General features: G+C 42.3%; 1 protein-coding gene across 1 annotated transcript; it reads right to left on the reverse strand.

Moving 5' to 3' along the window:
* Positions 1-3866: 3866 nt before the first annotated feature.
* On the reverse strand, positions 3867-12248 carry PSMD7 (proteasome 26S subunit, non-ATPase 7). The gene is made up of 7 exons (XM_008702536.2): positions 12114-12248; positions 10003-10094; positions 9068-9160; positions 8228-8325; positions 7600-7680; positions 5482-5573; positions 3867-4819 (listed from the first exon to the last, which is right to left on the reverse strand). The coding sequence occupies exons 1-7, from the start codon at positions 12185-12187 to the stop codon at positions 4381-4383; spliced, it is 969 nt and encodes a 322-aa protein (XP_008700758.2). The 5' UTR covers positions 12188-12248; the 3' UTR covers positions 3867-4380.
* Between the last annotated feature and the right edge of the window lie 905 nt (positions 12249-13153).

Here is a 13153-nt window from a genome sequence, read left to right on the forward strand (position 1 = left end):
GGAGTTAACTGGGACAGAGGCGTATGTGTGTGTATGTGGAGATGGGAGGGATTTGAGTGTTTATATGCTGAGGGGTAAGAGGTAGGGATAAAGCCGGGGTTGAAAATAGGAAAGAAGGGATAATAGATGAAGTAAGGACTGTAGTTGGTTATTGTGGTTAAAAGAGTAACCAAGTTATGATATTATTGATCAGACTTTAGCTGTAGTATGTAGAAAGAGGTTGATATGGGTACTAAGACACTTCGTGGAGTGTAATAGATGTATGTTTGAGAAGAAGTCTTGAGCTGGGAAAGGACTTTTTTTTTTTTAAAGATTTTATTTATTTATTTGAGGTGGGGTGGGACAGAGGGAGAGAATCCTCAAGCAGACTCCCTGCTGAGTGCAAAGCTTGACTCGTGGCTCGATCCCAGGACCCTGGGATCATGACCTGAGCCGAAGTCGGAGTCTTAAGCGACTGAGCCACCCAGGTGCCCCAGAGCTGGGAAAGGACTTCTTAAATGTTGACCCACAGAGTGCTAACCGTAGGCAAAAAATGGATAGATTTGTCTATATCAAAATAAAGATTCTCTCACTTCCATGTGTATACAGGAGCCACAAGGAGAGCATCTTAAAAACACAGATTCCCAGAGAGTCTAATGAAGTAGGTAAGTTGTACAAATTTTTATTGAAATAAGTTATATCTAAAAGGTCACACTCAAAACACATCATATCCGAATCACTACATTTTCCTAACATGTATGTTCTTGAGGTTATTGTCTGTTCTATCAGTATTTAGGTAATACTCTGTAATACTGTGCTATTGTGCTTCTCTTCCCAGCTCATGCTGGAATCTTTGCCATCAAGCCATGGTGGGAGTATTTACACCAGGGGAATCGGCCAAGGCTACAAATCAAAGCCTGCTGCCGCCTTTCTTTGGACAGCTAGTTGTTTCACATTTACCAGCACACCACTGAATATGGTTTTTAAAGAAACCGGGTGTGGTATCAGCAGTGAGGAAAATCAAACACAAGCTATCTGAAAGGCAGAGTGTCTTTTCATTGCCCAAGCAGTAGTGTGAGTGGTGAACAGCGAGGGTGAAGTGGCAACCTGACCCAGTCTTTTTGCACCCGTACACTCTCCACATTCCTTCAAAATCTTGTCTGGATAGCTGCAGCCCAAAGCAGAAGTGACGGGAGGTAACTCTGGGGAAGGTTTCCAGTCCTGTGCTGAGCTGGCATCAAAGGCGGCTCTGACCAAGAGACGAGACTAGTCGACAGCGCCCTCTAGTGTCAAAGAGCAGATTGGCTCCAAAGAGGAATGCCAAGAAAAAGGTTTCTGCGGATTTACGCCCTGGGAACATTAACTTCCCTGGTCTCCCCTTCCTTTCTTTTCCTCTATTTTCTTTCCCCACTTCCATTTCCCTGCTTTCTGAATCACTTTCTACCTATTATTTTTTGAAAGATCTGAACTCTGTGTTGCTCCCAGGCAAACATTGATAATACTGAGTTGAATAGCATGAAGATACGCAAATCAGTACTTGCCTGTATTACATAGAATTATTTGGAATGAATTTGTTTAGGAAAGCTGTAAAAAATCTGCTCTTGTGGATCACATAAGTCAAATGTTTCCTTGCTTTTGAAGCATGCCCCAGGTCCTCCCCATTTCTGGAAATAGGGGCAGTCCAAGTAGTTTTCTTAATGTGTTGTAGTTTAACGAACAACCCTGATGTCATTCTTTTGTGAGGGCCTGTGTTCATTCTTTTGTTTGAAGTGAAAGTCATTGAATATGGCTGAGTTCTCGTAGCTGCAGGGTCCTCCAGAAATTGGATTGCCATTCTGAGGTTGCTGTNNGAAACGTTTACTCTGCATCTAGGATCTAGGAGAAGTAATAAGGTAGCTCCTTAATAGGATTACTTTTGTCCCTTTAGTGATTGGTGGACTGAGCATAATTACAGAACATTTAATTAGTTGGCCCAAAGTTGTTCTATTCCGATAGTTTTCATCTTTACACGAAGAATAACCAACTTCTAAGTTGAGGGATATTTCAGGTATTAGTTATCACACAAAACCAGTAAGGCACAGATAACCGTCCTCTGTAATGTGTGTAGCAGGAGCGGCCCGAACTCTGTTAACAAGTCAGTCTGAAGCATTGGAAGTGGAAGCGAGGGTAATGTTACAGCTACCGATGCGGGATCCAGACTCTGGAGCAGATTTTTTCCAGGACATCATTTCTGGTATTTTCAAAAACAACAGATGTAGTTTAGAAATCTCATCTTGAGACTGCCAGGCTGTATAAACACAAGGCTTTATTTCAGGGGAGGGTCATGGGTTTCTCAGTGAATTCAGCTGCTATTTGTATAAGCAAGACTTCATTAATAACCTTATGAGGGTCACTCTCTTATAGAGGATGTCAATTTTGGCTTAGAAAATGAACCTAAGCTACAGGCTACAAACTGTATTTGTAAGAAATAGAGGATCCTGTTAGAAAGGTGAATTCAATTTGGGGCATCTGGCTGGCTCAGTTGGTAGAGCATGTGACTCTTGATCTCAGGGTTGTGAGTTTGAGCCCCATGTTGGGTGAAGAGATTAGTTACACACACACACACACACACACACACACACACACTGAAGAGATTAGTTACACACACACACACTTTAAAAAAAAAGGTAGAAGTCAGTTCTGCCCATTTGTGGGCCAAACTGTTACATATAACAAGGCCTGGGTATTCCCCTGGTCTTAGATACTCCAGAAACTTTCCAGTTTGTGAAATGGTGACAAACTTTAAAGCATGTGGCATTGTGTTGTCACAAGACCCTGGAAAGCTTTTTGAGTACTGATTATACTGAGTGGACCTGAATTCTGTGTGGTCTCTAATTGCCCCCTGACCTTTATATATAAATGACCCACTCCATGGGATGACATTCTCCTCATTCCCCTGCTAGCCTCAGAAACATCCTGGCTCTTTCCTGCCCATTTGCTGGAGAAAGTTAATGTTCCAGGTTCCCTTTCTCATATCAGTATGTTTGAAACGTGGTAACCAAATTTCAAAAGCTTCTTCAACACTCCTGTGGTTTTAAATAGATCTCAGGCCTTGACTGTTATTTCAGATTTTTTATTCAATTAGCTGCAGCAACCCTGACTTTGCTGAAATAGACAAGGAAAAGTTGGTTCTCCAGTTTTTCCTTGACCATCCCATTTTAGGTCAGAATCTACATGAACCTTGAAGTCAGCCCTTATGTTGGCATGCCTCTATTAAGTAGAAGAAAAGCTTGTTTACACATACTGTCAACTCCCAATTTCCACTAATTAGCTCTTTGGAATAAAAATTGATGTTTCTGGTAAACATTGAGACATTAGAACACTATAAAGTGGTTTCTGAGATTCAACTTAGTTTTAGTGCCATTTTATTACATTTTTCAATTTTTGAACATTGATAATCCATATGGTGCATTAGAGAACTCTTAGGTTCTATCTGCTCAAGAGAGGGAATTATTATCAAAGGGACTCCTCTAGGTCAAATGATTAAGTACTTATTTGTTCTGAGCCCTGAGCACTTACTGTGGGGAGACTTTGTCCCATCCTCCAGAACTTCCCCACTAACTTTGGGGTCTGATATACCTAGACCTACTGCAGTAACTGTGTCTCTTATGAAAAACTGCTCTAGGGACTTCACAGATGACAAACCTGAAACACAAACTAGGATCCAGGTCTTCTGGGCTCAGTTGAGAGCTCTTCTCACCATCAAGTTGTTTTTAAAAGAATGAGACTCTCTTTCACGAAAGATTCCAAGTTTAAATTCTTTAAGGCAGCTTCAATTAAAAACTAAGTCTTGGCTGCTTCTGAAAACAAGTGTCACTCCCAGAATCAAAAATGACTAGAACACAGACTTACAAACCAAGTCATTTAATTGTGTCTTTGAAGGTAAACAATATATGGAGGTGGATCCCAAGCCCTGAGCATGTCAGAGCTCCAGGTACAGAGTTCAGAGGGGTCAGAACTCAGGGTGTTCTAAGGCTTACGGAATTCACGCATTCCATTTTGCAATTCTGCAAACTGCCAAAAACCAACCCCAAGAGTCTTGTGAGATGGGGAAAATTCAACTTCCAGTTTTATAGGTAAGAGTGAAGAGTACCAGTAACGTTCTGTTTACCTCTTCACTTCTCTCATGCGATCTGAAGCCTGAGCTATCGTATCCCCCACGCACGGCAGCCTAGGCCGCAGTTCGGCTGTGAGCTCAGTCCCTCTGTGCACTCGCTTCCCCGCCACAGTGGAGAGTGACCCGGGCCAGAGAGCTCTCAGCAGTACAGCTTTTTAACAAGCACTTAAAGTAAAAAGAACCCTCTAGTGGCACACTGAGTTAGTTTATAAGATTTTAATTTACAAATTAAAAAGCGACATGTTTTATTTTTTCTCCTTTTTCTCTTCTTTCTTTCCATCAATCTTTTCCTTCTCTTTCTCTTTGTCATCTTTTCTATCCTTTTTGCTCTCTTCTTTTTCTTGCCCTTCTTTCTTCTCTGCATCCCGGTTGGCAATCTTGTTGTTGATGAGGTTGTGCAGGGCGACCACGGAACGGATCAGCGAGGCCAAATACACTACTACCATCTGGTCGTTGGTCTTCAGGTAAAAGGCCTTGACAAACTCCTGCAGGCTGACATCTGGCAGCAGGTTGAAGACGTCCTGTAGCTGGTAGATGATCTGGTGGTTGATGGGCAGCTTGCCGGTGGCCACTTTCTCCAGGTAGCTCCTGATATCCAGAAGCTTGGAGTTCAGTCCCTTCAAACCATGGACCTGGTTTGTGATCCGCTGGGAAAGAGTGCCCACTGTAGTGTCTTTGATGTCTCTGTAACAACCCACAAGAAGAAAGGGCAGGAAAAAGCATCAGTATACTGTATTATCACACAGGTTCTCACAATCTAGGCGAACACCCAGCTTTGTGGGGAAGGGCAAGTTTTCAAAAGAAGAATGTTACTTCATCACTTTGCAGACTGCCTTAGTTTTGATTTGGAGCATATATTTTATCTTTCTTATCACAAGGCATTTTGAAAATTTCACTTAAAAAAAAAAAAGAGCTATTTCAACTTCCCTGTTCCTGAAAAGAGTGGCATTTTCTCTACCCACATCTGTGCGATGTTGCAAGAAGCTTCCATCAGACAGGACTTTTTGAATTACAGGGAATCTTATTTGAGAAAAACTATGACCCTTTTGAATTAAGTCAGGATTATAATATTTTAAAATAATCCATCCTAACGTAGCTTCTTCGCAGACAACTGGCTACCTTTACTGAAAACAACATACACAGGAAGAACGCACACCTGCTTTCCTTCCTGCACGTGTTCCTGTCACAGGGAACACACTGCCCTTTGCCGACAAGATGTATTATCCACAGTCATAAACTGTAACTCAGGACACGCCAGAAATGATCCAGGCCTGGAACCCAGATCTCCCCACTCCTAATAGAGCCTCTCGGGCTGCTTATGATTCGGATGCTGTCCTGAGGCTCACCGTAACAAGTGCTCGACTCCAACTTCCTCGGCTTCCTCGGCTCCAATTTCACTGGTCACATGCTCAAATGTTTTTGAGGTTGGAGTTCCATCCTGGGAGAGGAGGCTTAAATATAGTTATTTACTTACAAACACCCCAGCATGTGTTCCTTTCACACCTTGATTCCTCTGCTTTCAGTCAGATGACCTCATGGGTACATTAGTAGGCTTCCCAAGTGCTAGCAGAAAGGGGTGAGGTTTGCTTTGAGAGTTCAGCCTTTTTTTTTTTCATTATAATTTTTATTTTGTTATGTTAGTCACCATACAGTATATCCTTAGTTTTTGATGTAATGTTCCATGATTCATTATTTGCGTATAACACCCAGTGCACCATGCAATATGTGCCCTCTTTAATACCCATCACCGGCTTATCCCAGTCCCCCACCCCCCTCCCCTCTGAAGCCCTCAGTTTGTTTCCCAGAGTCCACAGAGTTCAGCCTTCTGGAATGACACTGCCGTGGCCCTGCTCAGTGTTTTTGAGGAAAATCTTGATAATCCCTTAAGCCCACTGTGGGGATGGACACTTAAGGAAGTCTCAATTAGGTTGACTTTTAAAGCATATAGTTCTTTCTAGAATAGGCAGTATACAGAATACGTGTACTGGAGGCAAGCTCATAGGCAAGCTCAGATAATCTAACTGTCCTTCAGATCAAATGATGCCGGAGCACCAAAACATCGCAGTGAGAATAACTGGCTTCCCGGTGGCCTGAATTAGTCAGAGGGTCTGTTCAGGAATATGGTTCACTGTATCACCTAGTGACTTCCTGATGGGATTCAGGAGCAACTTTCCTCAGCTCTCATGCCAGAAGAGGCTGTACATCTTCTGGAATGGATGTAAAATGTCTGCAAGGCAGGAGAGCATAGCAGTGAAGGCAGACTCTGGAGCCAGACTGCCTGGGTTTCAAAGGAGATGTGGGACCTTGGGAAAGTCACTTAACTTATACTAAGTGATATAAATGTTAGCAGTAATTATTTTATCCAGGACAATGTGAATCCTGCAAATGCCATTTTACTCTTCACTTTGCTAGAATGGTCAGGACTGCATGGAATGCCTTTTCAGGTGCTCATTTTGCCTTGGCCTCATCTAATATTGTGGCCTTCGTGTCCCTTCCATCCCCTATTTAAAAATCTTGCTCTGTGTGTGTGTATAAGGGCCTCTAATTCTCTTTTGAAAAAGGCAGAGTAAAATTAACTTAAAAAACTATATCACATCAAGGATGAAAGCCTTACTGCAACACGGAAATAAATTTTGATCTAAACTCCCTAGTGGCAAAGCAAAAAGAGAAACAGGAGGACAGAGCTCAGTGCAAGGAACATTTGCAGGGAGTTAACCTAAAATTTTTTTCCTGATTTAAAAACTGAATATAAAGATAAATTCTACATATCTAAATCCAAAGGCAGACTTTATCCTCAGACTTTTGACTCTGGAAATTCAAGATTGAGCTCAAGTGCAAAATTTTATGCTCCCAACAACACACACATATATTTTCACATCAAATGCTACCCTAGAATCTAAGTTGAGTTTTCCTGGAAATAGAGAAAAGCTATATTCTGGAACCTCTTTGTGTCGACACCCAAAGCACACAGCAGGTATTGGATGCTGGGGAGCTGAGTATTCAGGTGTCAAATCACACAGATGGGTCTTGCCATCTGGCTCCACGCAGCTCTGACCCACTCTATTTGAAAAACTCTATCTCGTCTATACAGAATGAAAATCTTCAAGGAGAAAGGAATGCTGGCACAGAGGAGCTGGACAGTGGAAACTGTATTAGATTAAGACTAAGCTCACAGGCTCTGCATTTACTTTGCTGTGAACATCTCTGGGCATTCACATGATGACTCTGGTCCTCAATTTCATGTGTAAAAGGGGATTTTAGATTTCTATGGTCCTCTTGATTTCTAAAATTTGGTGATTCAAAAACTCAAGGGGGAAAGAAACATAGTACCAAACTGTTGACAAAAATCAACAACCTACTCTTTGTTGGAGATAAAAGAGTTGTTGACTTAAAAACAACACAACATCCAAATCGTCCAATAAGCAGCAAATCTAATCTCCTCGGCTCATAGCAAGAGAACTTACATCATGGACTTCTTCCACTGAAATATATGCTTCTGTGGGCAGTCCCAGGTCCTTTGGCTTCACGTCAATGATGACCAGTACCTGGCAGAAAAACATAATTTAGCAAACAACCTCACACCAAGCACGTAAGGAATAATCACAGCCATTCTTCTTATGATGATTACTGAAGCTATTTCATTCAACCAGACAAAAGCTGGAATTTTCAGCAGAAATGAGTCTACATTTCATGTGATCCCACCATCTGCTCTGCTCTTCACCACCATCCGAAAACAAGCTGAAAGTATGGTGTGGTTATCAAGCATGAGGAAGTCAGAATCAAGACAGCCAATGGTTTGATCCTGGCCCCCACATGTATGAGACCTTACTAACAATTCTGAACCTCAGTTTTCTTGTTGTAAGGAGAACAACCCCATATAGCTACCGAGAGGATTAAGCACTTAGCACATATTTATTGTTACTTATTAAATATCCTAGGTTATTGTATACTATACAAACCGCTACCAATTAACACAAACAGTTTAGAGAATAAGCAGTGAAATGATTTACTACCCGATCCTTCCTAGGATGCTTATGTAAGTTAGCTGGTAAGGAATATCATTCAAGAGTTTTAAAGATAGAGTGCACTTACTGAGTTAGGGCAGTATCTTTTCATGAGTTCGTTAATGGCGATGTCATTCTTGTGTAGTTTAGGGCCTGTGTGGTACCACCCAACTATTCTTTCTCTGGCTGGGAAGGAAAACATTAGTGGGTTTGAACTGTTTCATGAAGATCTATAGAATTCCCTCAAAAAGGGTGGTAAGAACTCTAGTCCTTATGTTCTCTACCCTTTTCAAAATTCCAGACATCTATTTTAAACCTTGACATACCTGTGAAATCTGAAACTGAAAAACAGAATTCTCAGAAAATAAGCAATGAGGGAAATCCAGAGATATCTGTATCTCAGACTAGTTGAGACCAGTCACACATGACACTAGGAAACAATTCCAAGGCAACATATAAACAAACGCAAGTCTATGTCACAGAGATTGGAACTGTGAACGTTGTGGGAATAAATATTTCCAAAGTGTATGTCGTTGCTATAATGAAATAAAATGAAAATGATTTATGTGACAGAGAGATATATTGACCCTGAAGGTACTTAAGGTCTAGGGGCAGGTGGATTTAGTTTCATAATTCTTCACTTTTCCGTTAGGCAGGGCTGGCTAGCTCCAAAACCTAGGTGGGTCTAGCTGGCCTTAAATTGCTACTCTAGTTTCTCATTTATTCTCCCTCATTCCTCTACTACCACTAGTCTTACAAGTATAGCTAAGTGAAAGAGCCCTTGATATTAAACAAAGAAAAGGGAATACTAAAAAATGAAAAGACATCGGCGGCATGTACCTGGGCGCACGCATGCACACATACACACACGTATAAATCAATGCCACAATGCCTTCTTAAAAAAACAAAACAAAACATCAAGACATACCATTGACCTTCTTAAACATTCCATACATGTTTTCCAAATAGTCATGGTCTAAAAACCAGACAGAATCATCTTTGTCATCTTCATCAAAAGGGACTAAAGAAGAGAAAAAAAAGTAAGATTTAGTTTAGGGTGCTGGATAGAACTAGCTTAGGAGACTCCTAGGCCCCATAGGATCCACCTACGTGTTTGGTTTGTCCAATATGGTATTAAAATTATTTTTGAGTTGCTCTCATTAAAAACTGGGAGATTTCATATAAAAATCCAGAATTCCGGCTTCACTTGAAATTGGAAGGCCTGGCAACAACTGGCTAGAGCCAGACAGGTTTCCCCCTTTAAAATGGACACATGCTCGTCAGTTTGCTAAAAGCCCCATCACTTCCTAATATTTCCCTTTGCTGAATGACATTTCTGCTTGGTCCTTTCAGATACTGGAGTTTGTGACCTCTAGTCTAGAGTTCATTCTAGAGCAATTATTTTGTTCTTTGTTGTTAACTTTAATTGTAAAATACACAGATACATTCTTGTAAAGGTTCATGACACTGAGTAAAAGGTAATGGTCTCCATCTCCCTCTGCCAACCCATAATCATGGTTAACAGTCTAGTGCAGGGACTTACAAATGACATCAGAGCTGCCTATTTTTATAAAGTTTTGCTAGCATACAGCTACCCCTTTGTCAACGTACTGTCTGTAGTTGCTTTCCTGCTACAATACAGGGCTGAGCAGTTGTAATGGAGACCATATGGCCTGCAAATTTAAAATATTTACTATTCAGTTTAGTGAGTAACCTTTAGCCTTCCTCTCATACTTCAGCAATTCTGAAAGAGAATTTCTGGGTTGTAGTAAAAGTGGAAACCATAAAAGTTTCTTTTTTTTAATTTTTGAGATATTTGACATTTTAACCCAGGCGCAGAACAACGTAAGATTTGTCTTATACCTGCAAAACTGTTGGATACGTCGAGTACTTTCTTTTGCCATGACCCCAAAAGCACACCAACAACACGCTTCTGGTTTCCAACCTTGCCTATTCTGAAGGAGAAAGCAGAAGGTCAGTCTGACAAGCACACAGAAACGTGGACCCAACAATTAGATACTCAAAAGGAAATATCAACGGTACAGATACAACTTAGCTTACCTGGGAACTAATCCCACTAAACAAATATAATAGCGTCAGGTTAGTCCTTAATATTAAATTTTAATAAATACAATGGGAAATTCATCAACTTTGTACATTGGCAGGCTTTACACTGTTGACTGCAAGAAATACATGCTCAGAAAAATATCAAACTTTCTAGAACCTGATAATGGAGAAAATGAAACCCCCCCCAGGTCTGAAGAGTTTTAAAATGCTACTTGGTGTTTGAAAGTATATTTCATTTAAGTTATGCTGCCACCTTTAACTTTTTCTTTTGCAGTTTTCTCCTTTAAACTTTCCCCATCTTCCCTATCCTTAAATATTTTCTGAAAGAAACACTTTAAAGTAGAACCACTTTTACGGGCTGGCTTGCCAGCTGTTCTCTGGAATATCTATTCCATGTGCACAAGCCCCACTAGAAGTTCTAATTCTTTGTACCATTTAGGGGCTCAGAACATGGGTTCCGATGCTCAGGTATATGTGGGCCATCTGTGGTCTCTGTGAATGGCTTACTCAGGCAGAAGTCAGAAGTGAGCAGCTGGTGACTCATCACACTGACAGGATGGCTGAATGAGAAAGAGTTTACTTCAGAATTTGTATCTACTTGTCAAACCTCCTTAGTGACTTCTGTCTTCAAGAATTACAAGTGTTTTCACTTATACAATCTCATTTCACTGACCTTCATATAGAATTCTCCTTTGACCACTAGGAAGTGTGAGACACACACAATACAACTCCACATTCAAAGGAAAGACAGAGGCCACTGTGAAACGAACTACAGTTCCTTAACAGTCACTGATTTCACTGTACTGCTTTTGTAAACATATTGTCTGGCAAATTTATAAACGCTTACTAAGTTTGGGATTTGGGTCAAAGTTAAGGATCCTGTATCCCTGGTGGTTCTGATTTTTGGGGAAATCTTAGGCCCTGAATCCCCACACTTCAAAGGAAAGTTCCACACTCATGTGCTTTTCTTTTGGTCTAGCAGTGTCTGTCTGCACTATGTCCTTCGAATAGAACAGAAATGGTGCTTGTCCCCTTAGCACCTCTAGCATCCTATAGGAGAAAGACAGTGACTACTGCACAGTGGGAATGCATGCATATCCTGTTAGGCTGAAGGCTCTGCAAAGCAGCAGAGCTGGGGACCCTAAACCTCATGGAGTCTTGACTGTTTTATTAGCTATGGTTGAACAAGTAGTTGTACGACTCAAGTTGTAGCAGGCACTTCGCAGCTGACTTTGTAACAGATGCTCCCAAATGGGTCTCTACACTTGCCAATTCAAGTAATTATCTTGTAAAAGTTACGAACACGTGTAACAGGTCCAGCGGGACGAACAGCTCCAAAACAAGGGAAGGAGAAGAAACATCTGTGGGATGTTTCAGCTTATTCATTAATGCCCAAAGCTACTAACGCTCTCACTTTTGAAAGAAAAGCTTGACACCTAATCTACATTTTAGGTTACCGTCAAACAGATTCCTGCTTAGAAACCACAGCTCTTCAAGGGAGCCCTTCAAGGTCCTGAGACCAGAATATTGGTGACAGCTTTCAGAGGTACAGAAACGCTAATCTGCAGGACTTTCCCACGCACCGAGTCTTTTTGGTGAAAAGGGGCGGACGAGGTGACAGATGGGCACGAGGCCTGGGGGATCAGGGCCAAATGAATCTTGCCCCCCATACTCTGGCAGCGTACGGACTTTGGTAAAAGAACGAACAGTCCGGACCGCGGAGTACCGGCTCGGGACGGGGGATGAGGCTGGGTGATTTAGGCTTCGTGATCCGAGGCTGGTCCGGGCCTCTCGGCGAGTTAGTGCCACCCCCGGCCCTTCAGCGCTCCCGCGGCCGCCGCGCCGTCCCAGCGTGCCAGTGACTCAGCAACGGCGATCCCGATAGGCTGCCCCGCGCACCCGCTCACCGGTTGAAATGATCCACCACACTGAGCAGCACCAGGGGGTGAACTACCACCTTCTGCACCGCCAGCTCCGGCATCGCGACACACCCCGCCCGCCAGACCCCGCTCCTTGCGACCCGCAAACACCGGCAGCCGCAGCGACTCTCGCGGATCCTCCAGGCCCGGCTCCTCCTCTTCCGGCTCGGCCGCCGCCGCCGTCTCCTTTTTCCGCTCCCAGAGTGCCGCGCGCGCCGCCCCGGATTTTCGCGCCTGCTGCCATCTTGAGGAGGGGAAAGGCCGGAGCAAGGTGGGGCCCGGCTTGGGTGACACGCTACGAGTTTCCCTGGTCTTCGAGGCTAAAGGGACAGTGGAGACTGATAAAGGTTGACCTCCTGGTATTGGGCCTGCACCGTCACCTGCAGCGGCTTTTCGCTTTAGTTCCTTCCCAGTTCACACCCTCCCCCCACCCCGCCCCGTTTGAAGACTAGAAAAAATATTAGAAAAAAGTAATAACTCATATCTCCACCACCCAGAAAATGTTCACCTTTGTTTCAAGCCAGACTCCTCCAGAGTTTCTGAACTTTAAATCTTTAGCATTAGGGCGTGTCGTTGAAGTAGAGTTGGTAATTTATCTCATCTTATTGTCGGGGAATTAACCCCTAATATTTACTATGGACGCTCGGCAGATAACCTGTCTTTATATTTTTCCACCTGTTTATATAACTTACCGTTTAACTAGCGCTGGAAGAATTCAGTTTGGGCCTGAGTCAGATCTTTCAGGTTAATTTTCAAATGGAAGCTTAAGTAAGGACTGAAGTAAGGGTGAAAACAATAGAAAATACGTTTTGGTATTTAGCTAAGGAAAGAGAAAATGGAAGACTAAAGGGGATAATGTGGGAGGTAAAAATTTAAGCGTATTTGCAGAAGGAGGCAAATTATTTAATTCCATACAAGTTTTTATTTCTAATTTTAAGTTGCTGTTTGTGTAAACAAAAACAATACTTAAGAAACTTAAATTATTTGCTTACTGTTTGCCCTGTCTTTTTTTTTTTTTTTTTTAAGAT

Source organism: Ursus maritimus, unplaced genomic scaffold, assembly GCF_017311325.1.
Source record: "Ursus maritimus isolate PB19 unplaced genomic scaffold, ASM1731132v1 scaffold_19, whole genome shotgun sequence".
Taxonomy (NCBI): domain Eukaryota; kingdom Metazoa; phylum Chordata; class Mammalia; order Carnivora; family Ursidae; genus Ursus; species Ursus maritimus.